Source organism: Garra rufa, chromosome 3 (genome assembly GCF_049309525.1).
Source record: "Garra rufa chromosome 3, GarRuf1.0, whole genome shotgun sequence".
NCBI lineage: Eukaryota > Metazoa > Chordata > Actinopteri > Cypriniformes > Cyprinidae > Garra > Garra rufa.
The window spans coordinates 32,894,952-32,920,509 of record NC_133363.1 but is presented as its reverse complement, the minus strand read 5'-3'; the positions used below and the strand labels follow the sequence as shown (position 1 = coordinate 32,920,509).

Genomic DNA, 25,558 nt, shown 5'->3' with positions numbered 1-25,558 from the left:
TCATAAAAATTTTAAATAATAATCACACAAACAGAAGAACATTTTAAATGATTTTAAAATTGATTTAAATTAATTAAAACAGTAGCACACTAACAACAATAAAAACAGAAAAATAGATTTTAAAATTAATTTGCACAGTAAAATGATTATACATAAAATAATGCAATCTGTTCGGACGTAGCACAGTGCTCATTCAATAAATGCACAACTAAACAGGTGAGTTTTCAGTCTGCATTTAAATGTGGCTAATGTATTAGCACATCTGATCTCTTCTGGAAGCTGATTCCAACTGCGGGCGGCATAATAGCTAAAAGCGGATTCCCCTTGTTTTGTGTGAACTCTTGATATTACTAACTGACTCGATCCTAGTGATCGGAGTTGTCTGTTAGGTTTGTATACAGTGAGCATATCTGCAATGTATGTAGGTCCTAGGCCATTGAGTGCTTTATAAACAAGTAAAAGTACTTTAAAATCTATCCTAAACATAACTGGTAGCCAGTGTAAGGACCTGAGGACTGGTGTAATATGCTCTGATTTTTTGGTTCTAGTCAGAATCCTGGCAGCAGCGTTCTGTATGAGCTGCAGCTGTCTAATGGTCTTCTTGGGAAGGCCGGTGAGGAGACCATTACAATAGTCCACCCTGCTGGTGATAAAGGCATGAACAAGTTTCTCCAAATCTTGACGGGAAACAAAACATCTAATTCTTGCAATGTTTTTGAGATGATAGTATGCTGATTTAGTTACTGCTTTGACATGGCTACTGAAACTGAGGTCTGACTCCAGAATCACACCCAGATTCTTGACTTGATTTTTAGTTTTTTGACCCCTAGTGTCAAGGTACGCATTTACTTTATGAACTTTATCTTTGTTTCCAAATGCAATGACTTCCGTTTTCTCCTTGTTTAACTGTAAAAAGTTTTGGCACATCCAACTGTTAATTTCATCAATGCATTGGCAGAGAGAGTCAATGGGGCTGTAGTCATTTGGCAATAAGGCTAGGTAAATCTGGGTATCATCTGCATAGCTGTGATATGCAATTTGGTTCTTTCTCATTATTTGACTTAGTGGGAGCATACGTGAACCTTCAATGCAGAAGATTTTTTTCTGAACTCAGGGCTTTGTTTTTTGCTCTGATATGCATTTTCAGCCTTCAGGTTTTCAACCTTTTACTAAGATGTGTGTGCCTTTTCAAATCATACCCATTCCCTCTACATCGCCAATGTGCTTAAAATGTCAAATTGAAGTTGGTACTTTAACACATTGTCTGTGGTCATGTAACATACTGCAAAGGTATTGTTTTTTGGTGCTGGAGGAAATGGAAAAGATATTTAATATACAGTTGGATTTTGACCCAGTCTCATTGTTGTTGGGTATTCCTAATGGACGCATTGCTTCATCTGCATTTTCTCCTTATCTGTTTTATATGAGGTAATCCTGTGTTATTTAAAGTCTGAGCTATTTGTGTTCTTTGTTTTTGTTTTGTTTTTGTTGCTGTATGACGATGTCTTGTTATTTTTGTATTATAATGAAAATGCAATAAATATAATAAAAAATTTTTAAAAAAAAATCATACCCATTCAATTGAATTTGCCACAGGTACGTCACTCAAAGTGTAGTAACATCTACAAGCAATATAAATGCTCCTGAGCTACATTTCAACTGTCCCAGATAAAGGTATGAATACTTATGCAATGGAATCATTTAAGTTTTTTAATTAAATTTGCAAAGATGTTAAAATACTGTTTTTTGCCTCACCATGGTGTATGGAGTGTAGAGTGATGTGGAAAATTGAAAGCAGTTTAACATAAAATTAAGGGGCATTTGCTTTTTCATCAAACCCTAAATATTAGTGAAGATTCCAGATGGACAAAGCCATAATATATTCATAAAGATGGTTGGCTCCTACTGTAATGATATGCCATTTGCAGCTATAATTGAAAAATATTTTTTTAAGCACTTTAACTACAGCTATTAATTATCAACTACAAATTTATCAAATTACTTTTAATACTGCTTATTAACAGTTAGTAAGGTAGTTGCTAAATTTAGTTATTGGGTTAGATTAGGGAATCTAGAAAATGGTTATGCAGAATGAGACATTAATATATGACCCTGGACCACAAAACCAGTTATAAGGGTACATTTTTTGAAATTGAGATTTACACAAAATCTGAAAGCTGAATAAATAAGCTTCTATTTATGTATGGTTTGTTAGGCTAGGACAATATTTAGCCGAGATATTAGTATTTGAAATCTGGAATCTGAGGGTGCAAAAACGCATTTAAATTTGCCCAAATGAAGTTCTTTGTAAGGATATTTACAAAATATCTTCACAGAACACTTGACCTAATATCCTAATGATTTTGGCATAAAAGAAAAATCGATAATTTTGACCCATACAATGTATTTTTGGCTATTGCTACAAATATACATATAAGACTTAAGTGCTTTCTAAATAATAAATTAGTAAACAGTCAATATGTTATACAATAAATGACTAGTAAATAATGAGAATCAATCTAGAGAATCTAGAACTAAAGTGTTACCATTTTTTTCTTTTGCAGGATTTAATCTGCCTCCAGTTATAATACATATTATTTACGCATTTGTAGTTTGATCAGTTCCCATTTATATTCATTTGTTCGTAGTGCTATTTTTGTAAACACTAAAGGGATACCATTAGATTCGGCCTGAATGTGTCTTGTGTGTTAATTATTTGGATATGTTCCCTATCAAGCATAGTCATTTGAGTATAAAAGTGTTTACATAACCTCATTGGTCATTTTTTAATCTCTTGTAAAAGAGCAGCTGTAATTATTACCTAAAGCAAATGACAGTTTTATTACACATCACATAGCGCTTCGCTCATATTTACACCACACAATCAATTTGCTTCCTCTCCAGCAACCTAAATGCAATTACACAATCAAATGAATAACTTTTGAATGAGGAAAATTCGTTATGATATCTGAATATTAAATGGCTTGAAGGTGTACACTGGTTTGATTGGTGTTATATAAAATTAGACCTATCAACTTCTATTTTTATGCAGAGATGTGTTTGGCCTGTTTATCAGTGCCAGGAAGCAACAGCAGACACGTATTTCCCATTGTTCTCCACTCCTCTTCTGCTGGCAATCTGCAAAATGTTAACAATTGTGAATGAACTTAACATGGAGTGAAAGCGCCCATTTAAGTGCCCACTTTGATTGACATTTGTGGGAATTTGGGTGTGTTTTTCTGCTTGACTGCAAGCTGGACTCATCCACTCAGGCAGAAATAATCATGGGACAGCCTGTACTAACTGTGCCTTTTTCCGCATTCTCTCCTATGAGTCAGAAGCATTTTGTAATACAGAAATTGACCCCTTGTTATAACTATTCTGATGAAATCACGCATTTGGATGGAATGAGATGTGTGAGACAAATTGAAGAAAATTACAAGGAACTGAGAAGTTTTATAAAACACGTTCCCTGAAACACCATCATTATATTGCTGTAATGATGGAGTTCCAGTAAATGTGTTTTATTAAAGACATCACCTTGATTTTCTGCTTCTTTTCATTCACTTAAATTAGTCAAATCTCATTCCAGTACTACATTTAAAAAAAAAAGACTCGGAATGCTAGTAATAATATCTTAAATACACAAATTCAACATTGTTTTTTTTTCATGATATCTTGTAATATCTAAGTGGACAGTGTCAATTTCTATTAGGAATATAATCATAATTATGTTAATCAGCAATAGCAGTATGTTTAACATAATTTTCATCAGTGATTAAATGTTACAACAACATATTAGATATGTTCAGTCATTTCTGTTTAATTTTTAATTTTCAGTTACTTGATTTTAACTCATTTTTCTTCATCTGTAATTCAAAGCAGTTACAAAAATCCAGTATTTTATTTATTATTATTTTTGTTTATTTATTATTATTATTTTTTTACTGCAGGTTGTCTAGTTACTAGACAGGTTACTAGAAGATAACTTAATTTAAAATAATTTAAGCTTTATTATTTTATTACTTTGCTTTTTTTTAACAATGCAGAATGTTTTGTTTACATGCCACCACAAACATTTATTATACTTATTAGAGGGAACACACAGACTGCCTTAGAAAACAAAAGTTCACGCAATTTATTCAGGTTTAATTACACATCAAGAGCAGCAAATAATTAAACAATCTTTCAAATTCATCTGTTCTTCTCATAGCACTTCATAATCATAAAAATAGAAATCACATAATGTATAAATGTCTGTAATATCATGTGTATATTTCCAATTCACAGTCTATTTAAACCTTACAAACATTTCAGCAAAAAGTAATTGCAAAACGCTCCACGTGGACAGTCGCACATTTTGCCGATTCTAGATCCTTTCCTGATGGCGCATTGCTCACCAACGTCGCACTGAGGTAAAAGAAAAGCGTAAATGTAAGATGAATCATTTATCAGCGTTTTGTTAATAGTAAATGTAAATACTAAATTTTAATCTAAACACTATAAATATCAAATAGTGAAACACAAAAATCTCGTAAAAATATTGTTACTCACTGTAGGAACGCGCCCAAACTTCTTTTCCCAAAGTGAGATGCGTTTACTCTGCAGTTTCTCCAGAACGTCATGTAAAGCCCCGAGCTGTGAACATGTTCACGTCAATTAATACATGTATGATTAAAATCTTTTTAAAGAAGGGAACATCATTTGTTGGCTATGCGCCGAGAATTACGCAATACTTACGAGCTGCTTTTCGTTGGTCAGATTCGGGTCCTTTGGGTAAAACTCTCTCAAAGCTCTCGTTTCCAAGTCGGATTCGTTGTCAAAGTCCATTTCAGCACCCTGAATGCAGGAGACCAGCACAGCGCATGCCATCGCTGTGGTCCAGAGTTTGGAGCTCTCCATGGTCACAGCCAAAACTGAATGCGTCCTCTACACTGAGATTCAAGTGAACACTCGCTTCCCGCGGTCCAATCACCTTATATCTGCTCCACTGACACACCACTCTCTTCGGTCCTTGTTTTGCTCCACCTTACACATTGATTTTTGTCCATGCGTAATAAGGACGCCGATGATGACTCATTGCGTAAAAGCTGGCGAGTTTATGTCCAAAACAAGACTGAAAGACGTCTGGAGGGACGAAAACATGTATTTACCCAATATTATATATAATTCTGCCTTTTGATTGTTTCAGCATAAGTTTTGTCGTCATGTTGGCTACATAAAAATAGCTGTATGAAACCCATTCCATGTCCAGTTTGGAAATGGGGACATGCGGCTAGTTCTAACACTGTTTACCCCTGGTGAAAAAAAAACAGCATATGCTGTTAGGTAGTTTTGATGCTGGGATGCTGGTTAGGTATATTTTGATGCTGGTTTATGCTGGTCCTTAACTGGTCATGTGCTGGTCAAGGACCAGCATAATCCAGCAAAAGGACTATAAACCAGCTTCAAAACCTATCTAACCAGCATATGCTGTTTTTCCAACAGGGACAACAGGTTTGTTTTTGAAAATCACTATATATAGGAAAATATCTTAAAGGACTGTCTACAAAATGGTTTTGAACATAAATGATTAGTTCACTTCCAGAACAAAACTGTTCAGATTATTTACATCCAAGATGTTCATGTTTGAGGTTAAAAGGTATATAAATTGTCAATTTGCATTGTCTGTGTAATTTGGGTTAATATAGTTATGGTATGTCGAAAAACTCCACCGCCATCTCAAATCTCATTTTCTACTTCAACTTCAAAATCAACCAACATGGCTGTTTTACCATTTTTTTTTTTTTTTTGCAAAGAGAGTTTGATGTTCTTTGCATGTTCACCTTGTAAACACAGGGTTGGTACTTCTACAGCAATGTAGGACGTTTTTGAAGTTGTGGAAGAAAAGGAGATGGGAGTTTTTAGACTTACCCTAACTGACTTGAACCATAAAATACAGAATTCACACAGACAAGACAAGCTTTGGGGGTTAAAAGTAAATCAGTTGTCAGTTTGTTTCAAAAATGACAAATTGTTTTGCTAGATAAGACCCTTCTTCCTCAGCTGGGATGATTTAGAGCCTTTTGGAGCTGCATTTAAACTGCTTTTTGGAGGTTCAAACTTGGGGGCACCATTGAAGTCCATTATATGGAGAGAAATCCTGAAATAATTTCCTCAAGAAACATCTTACATTTCTTATCGACTGAGTCTACCTCTAAACCTATCACTCACAAAAATGTTTTTCAGTTTGGCAGTTTTATATTTTTAAAGCACTTCATTCTGTATGATTTATAAGCTTGTTTTCTCATGGGGACCAAAAGTGTCCCCACAAGGTCAAAATGTACTGCTCTTACTATACTTACGGGGACATTTAGACATTTTATGACAAGAACTCAGTTAAAACTGTGTCAGAACAAATTCATCTTGATAATGTCAAATAAATTTGATAGAAAGGTATGTAACAAAACATGGTCAGTCAAAGTGTCAAATCAAATTTTTGGTCCTAAATTTTTCATCAGTTTTACTTTTAGTCCACTGTATGAAGAATCTTTGGTAAAATATGTCACAGTTTACTTTTGTTATCCTCACTTGCAGAAATGAACTATAGTGTCCTGCACCCACTAGTAAAAAAAAAAATCAAACAATTATATCTGGTGTCTGAATAATTTTTGGTTTGACTGTACTGTGTCTGGTTTAAACTGTGTATTTTCAATGTGAAACAATAAAATGTGATATTTTAACCAACCTGCAGTTTATGAAAATGCTTTGTCTAGAAAACATATTTCCATAACTTTCAGTTAAAATCTAAATCTGTGCTAATATGAATTTACTGTGGTCCCTTGTCACTATACTTTACCTTTTAGTAAAGTATTATGGTAATAAGGTCAATTAATATATTAAAGTATTAGAATAAAAAAAAAACATGTATCATACCATATCATACAAATCCCCATGTAACTTCATGACATTAATGTAACTATTTTGAATGTATTTAAATGACAAATTCTTTGAAAGATGCCGACTGTATCTGTATTCACATAAGAACAGTGAGCTGTGAGCATTTAAGTTTAGCATGACCATAATACTTATTTTTAGTAATGGAAGAATGTACACATTGTGATAAAGATGGTGAAGCTTAAGTGTCCCACTATACCAGCTGTCTTACTCGCATTCATCGTTTGTCAGCTTTTTTGCATCGCAGACACAGCCTTTATTGAACGTCTAAAAGGAATATCAGAAGCTTGCCAGAAAAAGAAAAAAATCTACAAAAGACCAGGACAAATGTAGAAAAATGCAATTTTTAAAAAATACAGTGTCCTATACACAAGAATGGAATTAGTTAATAGATTTTCAATGGCCGACAAATTAATTTAGAAGTGGCTGCTATTGAAGATGCTTGTCCAGTTTTGTTGACTAATCCTATTGTAGGCACAGGATGTGTTATTTTGTTGTTTCCTGCTGAGTAATGCAAAGCCAAGCCTCACTTTGATCCGGTCTTAGTTGCTTCATGAGGATCTTTTGTCGGTTAGAGGCAGGAATCAAACCAGGTCCGTCTGACTGCTCTGTGGGCTGCATGAGTCATATCATTCCAATTACCACATGTATTATTGGCTGTCAGAAACTTTTCCCTCAGCACGGTTACCTGTTTATTAATACGACCACTGTCAGGGTGGTTCTGCTCACAACTCATGTCAAATGAGCTCTATTTTCATCTTCTTCTAAGAAAAATTATTAAATTTTGTGCATCAGATAGTTCATCTGCATAAGGACGCATGTCAATGGTTTAACACCAGCAAAATATTTCGCTTTTCACAGACATTATTCGCATAGCATTTCTCCACGCTGCTAAAATAAGGTCCTGAGGGTGTCATTCCTGTCAAAACAGTGTAGACCATTTTTGAAAAGATGATTACTGGATAGGACAAGGATTGCCATAGGCTGTCAAACACAGACCAAGTGTGAGAATGGCTGAAAGGCACATAACCTAAAATACACACTGGCAGTTGCAGTAAAGTACGCATATAAGCATTGCTACTGTTCTGCGTGCGGGCTTCATTCGCAATTTGACTTGACAGTTTGTAAATGGTAGTTTGCTGTAATCTTTCAACGTGGTGAAGGTTTGCCACCCTCTAATAAGGTTTGGCTCTGATTTAAGTTGAGGAAATAACATTTCTTCTGCCAAGCAGCCACAACAAAGGAGGTCTGACATCTTTTAATAATAAACTCTCACCTTAAGTTCCCATTAAGATTATTGGCCTCTCGAAAAAAAGCTTCCTGAGCCACTGAAGGAGGTTGTTTGTATATGCAGTGAAGAGGAAGATGGGTTTTGTCCTTTGAAGGCAAATCTCAAAGAGGATGCAGGAGTGTTGTGTGGGAGAGATTGGAATTCATTATCTTCCTGACTTATCTAAGTATTCTTCCGAACTCTAAGATCCTGGCGCATTTGTTTTTGGTTCAAAGATGTTTGTTTTCTCCTTTGGTTGGCATGTCGATGACCTCCCACCCGTTTCCCACCTTATTAATCCTCCTGAGAGAGTCAAATTACCTGAGCCGGAAAGACCCTGCGTTGGAATTGATTTCGCGTGGGTGTGTGATTTCCCTCTTCCCTCAGGTGATCAAGTTAAGTGCATTACGGCCTTATTGCGTCTCTAATGTTGAAAAATTATAAATAAGTTAAGACCTGACATACTTCTGTCACAGCAGCTTGGTGGATTCAAGTCACATTTACCTACCACAAAGGTCAGTTTGTAAAACTCTCCATCCAGTCATCAGCAGTTGTTATTGTACAAAAACAGTCTATGATTATCTGAATGCTTAAAGGATTAGTTCACTTTCAGAACAACAATTTACAGATAATGTACTCACCCTTTTGTCATCCAAGATGTTCATGTCTTTCTTTCTTCAGTCGTAAAGAAATTGTGTTTTTTGAGGAAAACATTTCATGATTTCTCTCCAGATAATGGACTTCTATGGTGCCCCCGAGTTTGAACTTCCACAATGCAGTTTAAATGCAGCTTCAAAAGGTTCTAAATGATCCCAGCTGAGGAAGAAGAGTCTTATCTAGCAAAACAATTGATTATTTTCTAAAAACTTATATACTTTTTAATCTCAAATGCTCATTTTGCCGAGCTAGACAAGACGAACATTTGAGGTTAAAAAGTATTTTTTTAAATAACCCATCGTTTTGCTAGATAAGACCCTTCTTTCCTCGGCTGTGATCGTTTAGAGCCCTTTGAAGCTGCATTTTGGAAGTTCAAACTCGGGAGCACCATAGAAGTCCATTATATGGAGAGAAATCCTGAAATGTTTTACTCACAAAACATAATTTCCTTACGACTGAAGAAAGAAAGACATGAACATCTTGGCTGACAAAGGGGTGAGTACAATATCTGTAAATTTTTGTTCTGAAAGTGAACTAATCCTTACATCAGATGCACAATTCACTATTACAACTTGTTTGCATTTAAATGTGTCTTAGCACAACCTTCCCACAAAGATAAAAATCCATTAACTCCTTTATTTTAATCGCCAAAAACTGTCTAAACAGTTTCAATTATCAAGCCGTTTAGATTTTTTGATTAGTGTGACGTCATATTTCCGTCCTCATTTAGCAATACACTGTATGCATCTTTCTCCACACTCGAGCAGCTGTAGCGACAAAATGTCTCATAAGCAATGCAGGTGTTTTGTATTTGGATGTAAAAGTAAACACAAGAGTCTTCATTTTCTCCTGAAAAAGTGGAATAGTTTTGTTTTTGGTCGTAATGCGCCACAGAATACACAAAAAAAAACAGAAGAGAGGGCGGGGTGAGCAGTAGCTCATTATTATTTAAAGAGACTGCACTGAAATGGGTCACTGTGAACAGAGCTTTTTTGATGAGGTAACAAGGGCGTAGTTTTACACGACCATTAAGGATTTTTAACTAAAGTATTTTGCAGACATTTTATTTTGGAGACCCTAAAGAATCATGCTAACTTGTGAAAAATGGGCATCTGTTGTCCCTTTAAAAATAAATTGGAAGAAGAAGAAAAAGGAGTTAAAAATAGTATTATAAATTGTACAATAATATCAGTCTGCATTAATAATTCATTCAAAACACTGGTTTAAACAGGAACAAAAGAAGTGATTGGGCCTGTTTCAGGCTAAATGTATCCTATCATTCATTATATTCGAGAACTCATGTTCCCTGAAATTTTGAGATTTCTAGTGTAAGTTGGTATTTTGGTACATTTTATTGGTGCAGAGGTGTTTTATGAGTGTCTTTTGTACAATGTTTGCACCTGCTTTTTATGACCCTATTGGAAGCATCACACTTACTAAATTGTGCAAAGTACTGAAAATCAAAATATCTAAATAAAGCTCTGTAAATACTTTACTTGCAATGTTACAACACTGTGATGTACAATTATCAAGTCAAGTTACCTTTATTTATATAGCACTTATAACAATGCAGATTGTGTCAAAGCTTTACAGTATTAAATAGGAAAATAGTATGTCAAAAGTTTACATACACCTTACAGAATCTTCAAAATGTTTATTGTTTTACCAAAATAAGAGGGATCATACAAAATGCATGTTATTTTTTATTTAGTACTGACCTGATATTTCACAAGAAAGATGTTTAGTCCACTATAGAAAATAATAGCTAGATTTATAAAAATGACACCGTTCAAAACTTTACATACACTTGATTCTTAATACTTTTTTGATACCTAAATGATCCACACCTGTGTTTTTTTGTTCAGTGATAGTTGTTCATGAGTACACTCCTTTGATTGTCCTGAACAGTTAAACTGCCTGCTGTTCTTCAGAAAAAAATCCTTTAGGTCCCACAGATTCTTTGGTTTTTCAGGATTTTTGTGTATTTGAACCCTTTCCAACAATGACTGTATGCATGGTTTTGAGATCCATCTTTTTACACTGAGGACATCAGAGGGACTTATATGCAACTATTACAGAGGGTTCAAATGCTCACTGATGCTTCAGAAGGAAACACAATTCATTAAGAGCTGGGAACATCAGTGAGCATTTGAACCTTCTGTAATAGTTGCATATAAGTCCTTCCGATGTCCTCAGTGTGAAAAGATTGATCTCAAAATGATACAGTCATTGTTGGAAAGTAATGGAAAGTAAAATAATAAAAAATTTGCAGATTCTGCAAGGTGTATGACCTTTTGACCTCAACTGTAAGTGGGTCCCATTGGATAATCAAAAGTTATACACTTGCAATCTTCATGCCCACTTCAATTAAAACTTTTGGTTCAATTCACATTTATTTGTATAGCACTTTTGGTCCATTAAGTAATATCACTGTATAGCAACAAAATAGCCAGCCTTTTTTCTTACTAAAAAAGCACCCTTGTCAAAAAAGACATCAAGTGTGAACATGCCCTTAACCGTATTTAGTAGGAGAAAAATGATTGGTTATCCAATTTTTAAAAATTGTAACACTCTGTTAGCTTCAGTAATTTAGAAGTTTCATCGGCTCTTATTGAAACCTCAAGTTGAGTATCAGCTTAATAATGGAAATGAATCACATTTTATGATTACCAAGGGGCAACCTGTATAGTAAAAATAGCAGAGGGCCTAAGACAGATCCTTGCGGTACTCCATACTTTACTAGTGTTAACTGTTTCCCTGTTTAAATAAACAAAGGTAGGATCTAAACCGCCTTAGACTGCCCTTGAATTCCTGTATAGTTTTGTAATTGATCTGAATTGAGTATGTCATGATAGTGTTGACTATCAACACTAAGATCAAGTAAAACCAGTAATGAGATGCAGCCATGGTCTGAAGCAAGAAGCAAGTCATGATGGGCCCTGACACCTGACTGGAATTCATAATAGATTTATTTTTATTGCAGGAAGGATCACAATTGAGCAGACACAACTTTTTTTTTTTAATTTTAGACATTAACAGATTTGAAATGGGTCTGTAATTTGCCAGTGCACTAGGATCCAGTTGTAGTTATATACAGGAAATACATCATGTGAGTAGACAACTGGTCAAGTTCAAAGACTAATAGCTGATTTGTCTTTATGAGCGAGTCATTGAATCATTCCCTCAGCAAGTCATTAAAAACATTGATTCACTCAATAACGAAACACCACTGCAGAGCTACTTTGTTGGCAAAGCAAATCTAGACAATGTACTCTGTCTAAAATGTAAATTACTCAATATTAAACTAATTTGTTAAAACATATAAAACTAAAAGCACACTTGCTACTCATCCAAAGGCACTCAGAGCTGTGATGATATTTGAAAATGCCTCTCTTGATCCGGTGATATTGCTTAATCAAACCTGGTTTATAAAGGATAATAAAAAACACGCAGATCCAGAGCTTCAGCATAGCAACAGGGGTCTTGATAACCCAGAGAGAGGAAAGATCTGCATCTGAATTGTCAATTACTCTGAGGGCTGTAACACTTTACCACAGCGCCAGAGGTCCCTTGTTAGTGGCAGACCACAACACAGACTCCCCATTATGTCAGAGGGAGGGAGTCAACACTCAGACCCAAAACACAAGCCAAACAGCCAGCCTTTAGATCCTAAAACCCCAAAATGGAGCTTATAAAAGGGACTCAGTCAGTTAATCAAGCTGTGAAGTGGCCAGTGGGTAATGTCAGATGTCAGCATGGTGAGAGACAAAGAATCAGGTCATTTCATTGTGCCACAAAGATTTTCTCATGTGTCAGTGACGGCCACACTCCAGTCCACTGATTGCGTCAGTCATTAGGGCTAACAGCAGAAGCTTTGCCTGTTAGTGTGTTTCCTTAACAGATGCATCCATCAATGTCCTTGGTATCCTACAAGACGATTTGCACAAGATCTGTCAAAGAACGAAAGAGTGTTGCCATGTACTCAAGATTAAAATCACTATAGCTGTTATTATGCAAGCTGTGGTTACAGCAGCAAGAGCCCATTTGTACTAGAACTGACCCGTCTCACCTCTATCAGAAACACTCTCTAGAGAGCAAATGAGATGGTCAAGCACAAAGCAAAAGAGCAATTCAAGTGTTTTAGGGTCTAGATGAGGCAAAGAATGATAAACAAGAGGAGTAGATGTGAATGCGCATGTTTGATTCCAAAGCCTGTCATACCTAAGGAGATGATTAAAGGGAAAAAGTACACAGAGCAAAGCAAAGGGTACAACGCGCTTCTTTAAATAACACTGTGCAATGTTCTGTTCCTACCAGGTTTGGTAGGGGATCTTGCATTCATATGTAATATTCTGTCTTGTAATATTTTTGTCATGCTTTCTGCTTTCTGTTTAAGTTGATGAATAATTAAACCCTTGCGTTTACATCTTTGCTTCTGATGCCTCAGAACAGCAGCATAGCCCTTGAAGAATGAACAAGCGTTGTTGACTTTAATGGGACTGACATTTGTCTTGTTCAAATGTTCGTTCTTAACTGACGTTGTCACATGCATATTGCATTGGTTTAATTTGTTTTTCCAAAATGTCCTCATTTCAGTTCAAAGACGAAAAGTGGAAGATTTTCTACATCCACTATTCTGCTTGGGGCAAAAAGCATCAGTGATATATTCACAAAATTGTTAGAAAGGCTGTCCGCACATACCGGGGTCCGCAGTCTGAGTTGTTGTGCGTCATTGTGAGGTAATTAGGGGTCTCTGAAAAATCTGCCTCTACTCTTCCCTGCCTACGAAGCTCTATTTGCTCTGATGAGGAGTTTCTTATCTCCGTAATTGCACTGTATAGCTATCGCGTGTGTGGCGTTAAGCTTTATAATATTGCTTAACGACTCCACTTCCATTCCACCCACTCTTCTCAAATCCATTTTTAGACAAAAGCTTCACATCTTTAAGCTACCGCCAACATAACAGACTAAAGCAGGCCGAGGAGGAACGAAAATGCCAAGGAATTCAAAGGAAGAACTTTGGGTGACTTCTATGGCAAATATTAATTGAGGAATTCTTCTCTCCAAGAAAACTGCTGTGTCAGAGACCTTTTAAAACTCAAACTTTCTTAAAAATGAAACTATATAATCACTAGCACAGAGAATTTTATAATAATAATAATAATTGTAATCATTTATATTTCTATAAAGACCTTTATTTGCACTATATAAACACAGTTGAAGTCAAAAGTTTACATACACCTGGCAGAATCTGCAAAATGTTAATTACAAAATACAAAATAAGAGGGATCATGCAAAATGCATTTTTTTTTAGTACTGACCTGAATAAGATATTTCACATAAAAGACATTTACATATAGTTCACAAGAGAAAATAATGACTCTGTTCAAAATATTCAGGTTCAAACACTCACTGATGTTCCAGAAGGAAAAACGATGCATTAAGAGCCAGGGGTGTAAACTTTTAAACAAAAAAAATATGCCTAAATATCATATTTTTTCCATTTAGTGCTGCCCTTCAAACTTTTCACCATTTGTATTACTCCTCTTGTGGTACTTCTCACAGGGAGCATCATGGCAGGCGCTATAATTTCAATATAATTTGACAAATAATACTGTTTTTGTGTCACAGAATGTAGTTTTAAGAGTTTTTTTAGGTGAGACTGTACTTGTTTAGATTCATATATGTGTTTGTTATTAAAGATAATGTCTATTTGAAAATTTGCTTCAATGTTTTCGGAGCTCCAGGGCATCAGCGGGCATTCAGCACTCATGAACACTCCGACAGCAGCCTTACCTCGGCCGGGATCTTCTGGTATTTGCAGCTGGCTCTGATGTCTCTAATGTGGTTAAACATGAAATGTCATTTGTTTTGGGTAAATCTGATGGACAGTCTTTGGTCTCACTAATTTACTATTTATTCCAGAGCAAATAGTTTTGGCTGTGGGCAAAATCTCATCATGTTATATTTTAATGTTAATTTTTTGCTGTATATCAGAGCGCTGCCTTTGTACTTTTTGACTGAATTGCCTAGCAACTTTTATAATGGCTGTTGTTGCTTATTAAATATTATTATTTAATAAATAATATTTTATATAAATAATAGTAGTATTTAATAATAGTATTTAGTATTGGGAAACGGTGTGTGTATGTTTGTGATGGTGATTAGTTACATTAAAATGCCATTACATGGCATAAAGAGACTGTTTTTATGAGTGAGTCTGCAGTAAAGACTTTTATATTGAAAAAGACTGAAACAGGTTGTAAACAAAGAAGTTATCTATACTTTCAGCCAACAAATGCACTGAGCAGTGCTGTCATCAGAAATCATCCTTAACAGATGATAGTACGGCAAAGATATTGCTTTCCTAAGCGGATGTTCGAATGTTTTATTGTGAATATGAGATTAAGCTGAAGAATGAATGCTGTATCAGATGCAGATAATCACACTCACTCACTCCATCTCTATCTACTCGACTGTACATTATACAGTGAGCTTTTATTACAGTAATACAATAAGCTTTATTATGTAGAATCAAGTAGAGAGAAATGGAGTGAGAGTGTGATTACCTGCATCTGATACAGAGAGTGTGACATTGCATGAGTACTTGTGTGATATTGCTCATTTACATTTATGACCACAAAACCAGTCATAAGGGTCAATTTTTTTTTTAAATTGAGATTTATACATATGCTGAAAGCTGAATAAATTTGCTTTCCATTGATGTATGATTTGTTAGAATGGGACAATATTTGGCTGATATACAACTATTTGATCTGTTGAATCTGTTGTCCAAATAAGGTTCTATGCATATTACTAATCAAAAATTAAGTTTTGATATATTTACGGTAGGAAATTTACAAAATATCTTCATGGAACGTGATCTTTACTTAATATCCTAATGATTTTTGGCATGACATCACCTTGGAATTATATGGTTCTATCTGAAATTTTGTCAAAATTGAGCTATTCACATATTCTTATTCTTATTCTGTGACAACGTATTTACATTATGTGATGTTTCTTTTGTAAGTTGTGTACATTTTGGGCCTTTTTTTAGAAAACAAAAATGGCTCTATCTACAGAAGTCTATGGAACATGAAAACTTTGAAGCTCAATATTTCAAAAGTGCTCAGAATGCAGATAGAAGGCAATGTACAATGTATTTTTGGCTTTTGGTACAAATATACGGACGCTACTTAAGACAGGTTTTGAGGGTAACATTTATATTTTTGGCTTTTGCTACAAATATATGCATGCTACTTAAGACTGGTTTTGAGGGTCACATTTATTTTGGCTTTTGGTACAAATATACGGATGCTACTTAAGACTGGTTTTGAGGGTAACATTTATATTAAGACTTTTTAAAACAAACCTGCTTACAAATGAAACTGTAAGAATCACTGTTCATATAATTATAGCCTATATATACACACACACATACTTATAAATATATTTACATTTATAAAGTGCCTTTAAACATAAAGTAACACTTATTCAAATTTTATATTGAAAATATTGACATGTTTGTTTACATATAATATATGTTTCCCTGCATTAAATGCATTAAATAATAAACAACAGGAGAGGTTTTCTGACCAGGGACCTCCTGTGGACCTTCCTAATAAGTAAACACTTTGAGTAAAACAGTAGTGTTTTAAGTGTTCAGTCCATATGATAGTCTCTCAGAAACCAGTAAACCTCAGAAGCCTCTTCACAACAGCCAGGAACAAATCAGGACAGGTTTGGGTGGCTTGTCACAGAGGGCAGATGATCTGCAGGATACAAAAAGGACAGAATGAGGAGTGTCAGCCAAGCAGCCTTTAGATGGACTTCAAGTATCTCTCTAAGTGACTCAAGGAAGCTGTTCATTAACCCACCACACAAGTGTCACGCCAAGGCAAGCGACATCCTCTCCATCATTAAATTGAGTTTCCATCATCCAATGAGCATTTATTTGAAAAACAAGCACTTCTTCATTTTGCCAGCCTTCTCCACCGGCTCCACAGAAGCGTAATTACACGGCATAAATAATTAAAGAAGTGAGCAGCTGATTATTGCAGACTTAATGACTCACTCAGTCTCTCACTAACAGCTTCCCTCCGTTGAGGACTGATAAAGCCATTGGAAGAGATGCCTTCAGTTCTGACAAGGACGGCGGTGTTATGTTATCTTCCCTGCATGCTGGAATGTCTCGCTTATGATCTTTGCAATTTCATAATTATACGTTTTATGGAATTCTGAGCCGGATATCAGTTCTCGGCTGCATTTGCTTTTCAGCCGTTTAATAACATTTGGCAGATTGAGAAAATTCGAAATGAAAATTTGGATGATTTGAATACAGTTAATTTGCTCAAACTGAACTTTAAAAAAGGGTGTGACAAAAAATGTCATTATGTTCTTTATGTATAAAGGCTCTGTAATATATTTGCTTGAAAATGATTGTTAAGCATTTGAAACAATACTTATCTGATCTAGGTAGGCTTAATGTTGACAATAAGTAAACAAACAATGCCCTCTAGTGCTCAATGAAAATAAGGAATACGAATTAATAACGACAAACTGCACTAAACGTAATACTGGACCACAAAACCAGTCGTAAGTAGCACGTATATTTGTAGCACTCGCCAAAAATACATTGTCAAACTAAAAACAGCCTATGCTGGTTTTAGCTGGTCAACCATCCTGGTTTTAGCTGGTCAGCAGGCTGGTTTTAGAGGGGTTTTAGCCACTTTCCCAACCACCAGCTAAAACCAACCTGGCCAGGCTGGGAGACCACCTAAAACCAGCTACTTCCAGCTTAAGCCAGCTAAGACCAGCCAACCAGCCTAGGCTGGTTTTAGCTGTTTTTTTGTTTTGTTTTTTCAGTAGGGATGCCAAAAACCATAGGATATAAGATAAGATCATGTTCCTTGTAGATATTTAGTAAATTTCCCACCACATCAAAACTTAATTTTTGGTTAGTAATAAGCTTCCAGATTCCAGATTTTCCAATAGTTGTATCTCAGCCAAATATTGTCCTATCCTAACAAACCGTACATCAATGAAAAGCTTATTTATTCAGCTTTGAATAAATAAAATGTACTCTTATGACTGTTTTTGTGGTCCAGGGTCACAAATGTTATTTCAAAATATATTCCCAATATTTAGGAAAAAACTTAAAGAAAAAGGTTCATACTGTTGACCTACATGCTGCAAATGACCGCCAGTGCACCCATACAGCAAAACATATGCAGACTATATATTTAGTTTCCGGCCAAAAAATAATAATTATTTGTTAAATATATGTTGTAAACAGTGAAGCTCAGAAATGTAAGAAAATACATTTCCAAACTTACAGTATACATCAGGCTAAATGTAATTAATATTTTTATACATTATGATATTGTGTTTTCTTTGAATATTGTAAAGTTTGTTCCTTGCAGATTTTTATTTAAATGTGTTCATACATTACAGCTTTTTCCTCAAATGAGGCCTGAATGTTTTTTTCCTTTGTTATGGCTTCAAATAGAACTATATCTCTCAAATATCTCTTCTTTATCAGAGATACTGTACAAAGCAGAGACGGATCCTCACCATATACAGGTGATCACAGTCTAGCCATTGAAAAAAAGCTTGTCAGAAACTGACAAGCATGCCTTCAAAAGGAAAAAAAAAAAAAGGTCAGTGAGGTTGATACAGAGAGCACACGGTCTCCTACTACCATGCATTTCATTATACAAAAATGAAATACTTTGAAAAACTTTCCCACTTCTTTCCACTTGTCAGAAAACCATCAGAAAAAGATGAAATGAAGGTGTTACTGAGGGTGGACAGTCATCAAGCATCTGTCACAGCATGACTCAAATGAGCTGAACACCTTCAGAACCCAATTACTGCTATGATCTTCATTTTCAACAGTTATCTGGACCAGAATATTTCCAATTACCTGTAACAGAATGTTCTTAATGTTGTCTTGTTAAAAGTCTATTTTAATACATTTGTTATTCTTTATTATCTGTCAAAGTTTTTATTGTGTGCACTAAAATTTACAGTGTTTTTTATGTCCATGGGTTGAAGCGACCCCAATAACATGATAATTATACCCTGAAATGTGAATTTTACCAGAGGAACCCAGCCAAAAAATCCACTGAAACACTATTTTGTTGTGAAAACCTGGTAACACACCAGTAAATTATGTTGAAATGAAATGGATGCTGATTAAATAGTTAATGGACTAAAAACTTGTGATGAATTATGATTTAAACTGCATTTAGCTAAATAAACAGCTAAACAACCACTCATTATTTATTGTTCAACAAACTAAAACAAAGAAAAAACACATTTAATTTGTAATTTCTCAATAAAGAATGTAAAATAAAAGTTGGCATGCCACAGCTGAAATCCTTTTGGTTTGATGAAGTAGTGTGCGCAAAAAACCCAAATGCTCCCAATTCTCAGCTGATGCAATGTTTTATAAATACTGTTGGCTTCTATGAATCAAAGAATGTACTTTTGCAATTCCCTTGTTTGTGATGGATCATTTTCATGCCGTATTAAACAGGCTGTGGAAAGTGACGTAAGACATTATGCAGTGATAGAAATATTGATGCTGAGGTCTAGTTGAAATCCCTTTTCAGCTCACAGGTAGTTTGATAATAATATTACAGACGTATTTCCCAGCACAAAAGCGTCGGCCATAATAGAAAGTGATGAAAAAATTGCGAGATATTTACATTTTTTAATAACACATTGCAAACATGTCTCTCTAAAGACATTAACTGTATTGCTCTAAGCATTTAATCAGATTGCCAGAAATGTTACGAACCACAAACATGCTGAATACAAATAATCACCCCGGTCATTATGGGTTAACGATATAATTAGCATGTCAGAGTAAATTAAATGTCTTATACTGCGCAATCAAACTGTAAATGTATTGTAAATTAATAAAATGCGACAACAACCATCATTGTTCAGTGAATAACATATACTGATGTACTACACAGGTACAAAACAACAGAGCTGTGTGGTGAGTTTAGTATTAAACCATAATATCATTCAGTGAAACACTGGAACTATGAATAATTCAGTGGTTTGGCTCATGACTAACAGGTTAAACATATTTATTTAGTGGTCATTAAAGTGCCAGAGCCTGTGTGTATAACACAGGACACCTAAATAATGCACCACTGTATCTCGAGGGGACGATTTCCAGAAATGGACTAGAAAGTTGCACTCTCACATACCAATATATTGACTGTCCGCTTTCTCTAGGGAAACATTCACACTGCAGTCTTGTTACAAAACCTCATACAAGTCATAGAGCTACATGCAAGACATCCAGCACTGAAGAATAATCTTTAATCATTCATCAGCACAAAGTATGTAAGAAAGGTTCAAATACAGGTAGGCCTTTATTTCAGCTACTGTGAGTCATAATAACTGGTTTATTCTCTGAATTTTTAAGAGCATTTTACTGTTGATTTGCTTGAATATGCATAAGTACAACGTTGTGTCAGCATAGAAAACTTTTGTATATTTCAACAGGTTATATTTCAGCAGGAATGTCTCAGATGGTTTATATCTGGTACATTATACCTGCCTAACAGTATGCTTTTTATTGTACCTCAGAGGGCATTTTTGTTTCTCTAGAACAATTGGGACAGGGCTTTGATCGCACTGAGGAACTATATTGAACCCCTGGGTTTTAGCCTGATTGACTGTAATCAAGAGGCTGAACCCAAACATTAAGGCCTGGATGCCCTCATGAACTGAATTGTGTGAACACTGCACTCTGCTAACATAATTTTATTGTTTTGGCAGAAAGCATTCAGGAATACCATCGCTATTATTCCTAAAGGCAATGAAACTACAGGATCTTTAAATTAGTAATTTTCTAGTTCATTGACTTTAAACATCTGAAATGCATCTGCAGTCAATGATTCACATTTTGCAATTTTGCAATTTATACTTCTCATTTTCTCTAGACTAAATTATTGCATATATTTCTGGAAATCGATTTGTGGTGGGGGTGGGTCGCATGTTGCAATAACTCACAGTGAGAATATGAATTACATTGCCCATAATGCATTTGGCTTGCCAATTTGTATAACCCCACCCCCTATTACTGCCTGAAGAGAAACCTCTGCTGGCTGTACATTCTTGTCTAAAGTGTGTGTGTGTGTGTGTGTGTGTGCGTGCGTGCGTGCGTGCGTGCGTGTGTGTGTGTGTGTGTGTGTGTGTGTGTGTGTGTGTGTGTGTACCTGGTATTCATCACGTTGTCCCCACAAGGATAGTAATACCAGTAGATTTTGACCTTGTGGGGACATTTCTAGGTCCCCATGAGGAAACAGGCTTATAAATCATGCACAATGAGTTTTTTTGAGGAAGTAAAAGTGTGCACAATCTCCTGTGAGGGCAAGGTTTAGGTGTAGGGTAGGTCTAGGGCGATAGAAAATACGGTTTGTACAGTATGAAAACCATTACGCCTATGGAATGTCCCCATAAAACATGTAAACCCAACATGTGTGTGTGTGTGTGTGTGTGTGTGTGTGTGTGTGTGTACAGTTGAAGTCAAAAGCCTTGCAGAATCTGCAAAATATAAATTATTTTACTGAAATAATTCATGCTATTTTTTAATTATTGCTGACCTGAATAAGATATTTCACATAAAAGATGTTTACATATAGTCCACAAGAGGAAACAATAGTTGAATTTATAAAAATGACCCAATTCAAAAGTTTACATACACTTGATTCTTAATACTGTTGTTACCTTTTTTTTTTTTTTTTGTGATAATTGTTCATGGGTCCCTCGTTTGTCCTGAACAATTAAACTACCTGCTGTTCTTTAGAAAAATCCTTCAGGTCCCACAGATTCTTTGGTTTTTCAGCATTTTTGTGTATTTGAACGCTTTTCAACAATGATTGTATGATTTTGAGAGCCATCTTTTCACACTGAGGACAACTGAGGGACTCATATGCAACTATTACAGAAGGTTCAAACGCGCATCAATGCTTCAGAAGGACAAACAATGCATTAAGAGCAAGGGGTGTAAACTTTTGAACACAATGAAGATGTGTACATTTTTTTTCATTTTGCCTAAATATCATTTTTTTTTTTTATTTAGTACTGCCCTTCAGAAGCCACAGAAGATACTTACATGTTTCCCAGAGGACAAAATAAACAAAGTAAATTTACTACTATATTCACTCCCCAGCTCATAATGCAGTGTGTAACAACACAGTATTAAGAATCAAGTGTATGTAAACTTCTGAACAGGGTCATTTTTATAAATCAACTATCATTTTCTCTTGTGGACTATATGTAAATGTCTTTTTATGTGAAATATCTCATCTTATTAGGTCAGTACTAAATAAAAAAGTAACATGCACTTTGTATGATCCCTTTTATTTTGGTAAAATTATTAACATTTTGCAGATTCTGTAAACTTTTTACTTCCACTCTGTATATTGTTGAATATTTTTTTGAAATCTCCTTTATATCTCCATCTGGATGAAGAAATAAAGTATCATTATTGAGTCACTTGAAAGAAAAGTACCTTCCAGTTTCATCTTTAATTTGTAATCCAGCCTCTTGTGTTTGAACATTTACTAAAACTTTTTTTTTTAAATTATGATAATTTCCACCAAACTCTAAGCTATTTTAGAGTTCGTAAGTACTAGTCTGTTTTTAAGATTGTATTAAATAGATGCATAATTCATGAAGACAATAAAATGTGCTGTAATATCCATGTTTATTGATAACACAAGACAACCATTAAAAATATAAATGAATAAACATTATAATCCCATGCTTTGCTTTGCTTGTCATGCTGTGTTTTGATAAATGCTTGTCATCAAGTAATTCAGAAAACAGATTTCCACCCACTGCTTCTTTCAGGTGCATGACTTCACAGCTTCAAGAAAGGATTATGGATATGCTGCTTTTTTAATGACTCAGATGCATTTTAGGAGAAATGAGTTACAGTTAGATCCTCTGACGCATTCACACAATTTCCCAAAGCGTGGACCCAGTCTCATGGCGCAGCGGGACCCCACAGCACACTAAAGAGAAAGGGGGGGGAAAAACAAATGTGAAGATCATAATCAAGATTGCTTTGAAGCAAACTTTTAATAAATCCTAATATGTAGAAAATTAAGATAACAACGAGATTAAGCAAAATTTACCTGTGGAATGCCACGTTTTTCTGTAGATGCTGAATTAGGCTGATATCTGCCCAAAAGTGCTGTCATGGCCTCAACCTATGCAAAACATAAGCCCCAATAAACTGAATATGCAACCTATTTTTTATTTGAGAAATGTATGTTTAAAAAATAAATATATATATATATATATATATATATATATATATATATATATATATATATATATATATATATAGCGCCTACAAATAAACACAAACAAATTATTCAGTCTTTGGTTTACAGATAAATGGCCACATATGTCTTACTATATATAAATCACGCTACAAAGAAAAATAAACAAATATAAAAAAGGCGTTTTATTAGTAGCTATACTCTCACCAATTCGTTCTCCGCTTCGTGCTGGGACAGTTGTGTGTCATCTGTGAATTCTTGGGAAGTTTGTCCAGAGCACATGACGGTAAAGAGCCCGACTATGATCAGTCCGGTCAGTATCTCTGAGCTCGTCATGGTCCTGAGTCCAGTCAGCTGCCCGTGTCACAGTCACGGCACACTGAGGGTAACTTAGTAAACACGGGCTACTTAACAGTTCACTGGCTGTTTTATAAACAGATATGCCCCGCCCTGACTTCGGTTAACGGAATATATCGGGTCAGCTATTGGGCAAAGGATATTTTATTTTGCTGACACAAACAAGCAGTTTATTGCATGTTCAATTCTACTGCCTGCTTATATACTGTACCTTTGCAAGCATACTGCAGTAGCCTAGATGCAGTAACATTAATAGAATAGAATAGAATAGAATAGAATAGAATAGAATAGAATAGAATAGAATGGAAGCAAAATAATATTTCATGTTTTATGTAAGGAAAGTGGGGAAAAAGCAATATTTTCATTTTGACATTTAGCCTATTGACACGACTGATCTGATACGGTGTTGTGATTTATTTATTTCATGTTAAATGAAGCTCACATTGATGCAGGATGGTTAGGTGAAAAAAAACAGCTAAAACCAGCCTAGGCTGGTTGGCTGGTTTTAGCTGGTCAACCAGCCTGGTTTTAGCTGGTCATAGCTGGTCAGCAGGTTGGTTTTAGAGGGGTTTTGGCCACTTTCCCAGCCTGGGAAACCACCAGCCAAAACCAGCCTGACCAGCCTGGACAAAACTGGGAGACCAGTTGTTGTTTTTTTCAGCAGGGTATATATTTGGATTGACATGAATTCTTTTTGGATATTGGAAGTTGCACCCTGCATCCGGCTGTGTTGCATCCTGCATTCAGTCTGAAATAAAACAGCTTTTTAAATTCTTATTATTATGTATGAGCTTCTTATTTGAGAAAGCTTGTGGAACATACAGTGGGGCAAATAAGCCGATTTTTCAAGTTTTTCCACTTACAAAGAATAGAGAGATCTGTAAATTTCATCGTAGGTACACCTCAACTGTGAGAGAGAGAATCTAAAAAAAAATCCAGAAAATCACATTGTATGATTTTTAATTAATTATTTCCACTTTATTGCATGAAGTATTTGATACAATAGAAAAATAGAACTTAATATTTGATACAGAAACCTTTGTTTACAATTACAGAGGTCAGACGTTCCTGTGGTTCTTGATCAGGTTTGCATACACTGCAGCAGGGATTTTGGCCCACTCCTCCATACAGGCCCTCTCCAGATATTTTAGGTTTTGGGGCTGTCGCTGGGCAGTTTCATCTCTCCATAGATTTTCTATTGGGTTCAGGTCTGGAGACTGGCTAAGCCACTCCAGGACCTTGAAATGCTTCTTACGGAGCCACTCCTTAGTTGCCCTGGCTGTGTGTTTGGGGTCATTGTCATGCTGGAAGACCCAGCTACGACCCATCTTCAGTGCTCTTACTGAGGGAAGGAGGTTGTTGCCCAAAATCTTGCGATACATGGCCCCATTCATCCTCCCCTCTATACAGTGTAGTCATCCTGTCCCCTTTGCAGTGCAGAAAAGCACCCCCAAAGCATGTTTGGACAGGTGTCTTTTATACAGGTAAGTTCAAACAGGTGCAATTAGATGATCAAATACTTATTTCATGCAATAAAATGGAAATTAATTATTTACAGTTTTTCTCAATTGCTTCGGCCCAATTCTCAAATGATCCCCCCCCCCCCCCCCCCCCCGAAACATTAAGTTCAGATCTCTAAACAGTTAGCTTCTTGTTCACATCAGATTGGAATTTCTCATTGATTTGAGCAAATTGCAAATGCTTTGGCACATGTGTGCAAACAGTAAGTACAGTTGTCTGCAGTTTGCACAACAACTAATTGCATATGGCTTATTGATTATTGGCTTATTGAATTTTTTTTATTGTGTAAGCCATCACATTCAAAACAATTCATCCAATTATCAAAATTGGTGTACATGCATGTATATTCCATAAATATATGACATTTATATTGTTTGTAATGTCTGATACATTGGCAAATGACCTCTAATTGCAATCCAATTTGATTTAACCCTGAACTGCAGCAACATGCTCGTGGAAGAGGAATCGGAAGACGTATAAGAATACGTGGTGGTGG

The 25,558-nt window shown here is 35.4% G+C and overlaps 2 protein-coding genes across 2 annotated transcripts; both read right to left on the bottom strand.

Annotated features, from left to right (window-relative positions):
* Window positions 1-4,124: 4,124 nt before the first annotated feature.
* On the bottom strand, window positions 4,125-4,990 carry cart3 (cocaine- and amphetamine-regulated transcript 3). The gene is made up of 3 exons (XM_073836969.1): window positions 4,741-4,990; window positions 4,555-4,638; window positions 4,125-4,410 (listed from the first exon to the last, which is right to left on the bottom strand). The coding sequence occupies exons 1-3, from the start codon at window positions 4,900-4,902 to the stop codon at window positions 4,303-4,305; spliced, it is 354 nt and encodes a 117-aa protein (XP_073693070.1). The 5' UTR covers window positions 4,903-4,990; the 3' UTR covers window positions 4,125-4,302.
* A 17,594-nt stretch (window positions 4,991-22,584) lies between these two features.
* On the bottom strand, window positions 22,585-23,568 carry cartl (cocaine- and amphetamine-regulated transcript-like). Its single transcript, XM_073835644.1, has 3 exons — window positions 23,392-23,568; window positions 23,035-23,109; window positions 22,585-22,911 (listed from the first exon to the last, which is right to left on the bottom strand). The coding sequence occupies exons 1-3, from the start codon at window positions 23,518-23,520 to the stop codon at window positions 22,804-22,806; spliced, it is 312 nt and encodes a 103-aa protein (XP_073691745.1). The 5' UTR covers window positions 23,521-23,568; the 3' UTR covers window positions 22,585-22,803.
* Between the last annotated feature and the right edge of the window lie 1,990 nt (window positions 23,569-25,558).

Excerpts from the sequence above, each read along its gene's own strand:
- cart3 (XM_073836969.1), bottom strand. The coding sequence starts at position 4,902 with ATGGAGAGCTCCAAACTCTGGACCACAGCGATGGCATGCGCTGTGCTG. Across the intron at positions 4,639-4,740 it reads TGACCAACGAAAAGCAGCTC|CTCGGGGCTTTACATGACGT; the intron begins GTAAGTATTGCG and ends ACATGTTCACAG. Across the intron at positions 4,411-4,554 it reads AGTTTGGGCGCGTTCCTACA|TGCGACGTTGGTGAGCAATG; the intron begins GTGAGTAACAAT and ends CTTTTACCTCAG.
- cartl (XM_073835644.1), bottom strand. The coding sequence starts at position 23,520 with ATGACGAGCTCAGAGATACTGACCGGACTGATCATAGTCGGGCTCTTT. Across the intron at positions 23,110-23,391 it reads ACGAAGCGGAGAACGAATTG|GTTGAGGCCATGACAGCACT; the intron begins GTGAGAGTATAG and ends TGTTTTGCATAG. Across the intron at positions 22,912-23,034 it reads AAAAACGTGGCATTCCACAG|TGTGCTGTGGGGTCCCGCTG; the intron begins GTAAATTTTGCT and ends CTTTCTCTTTAG.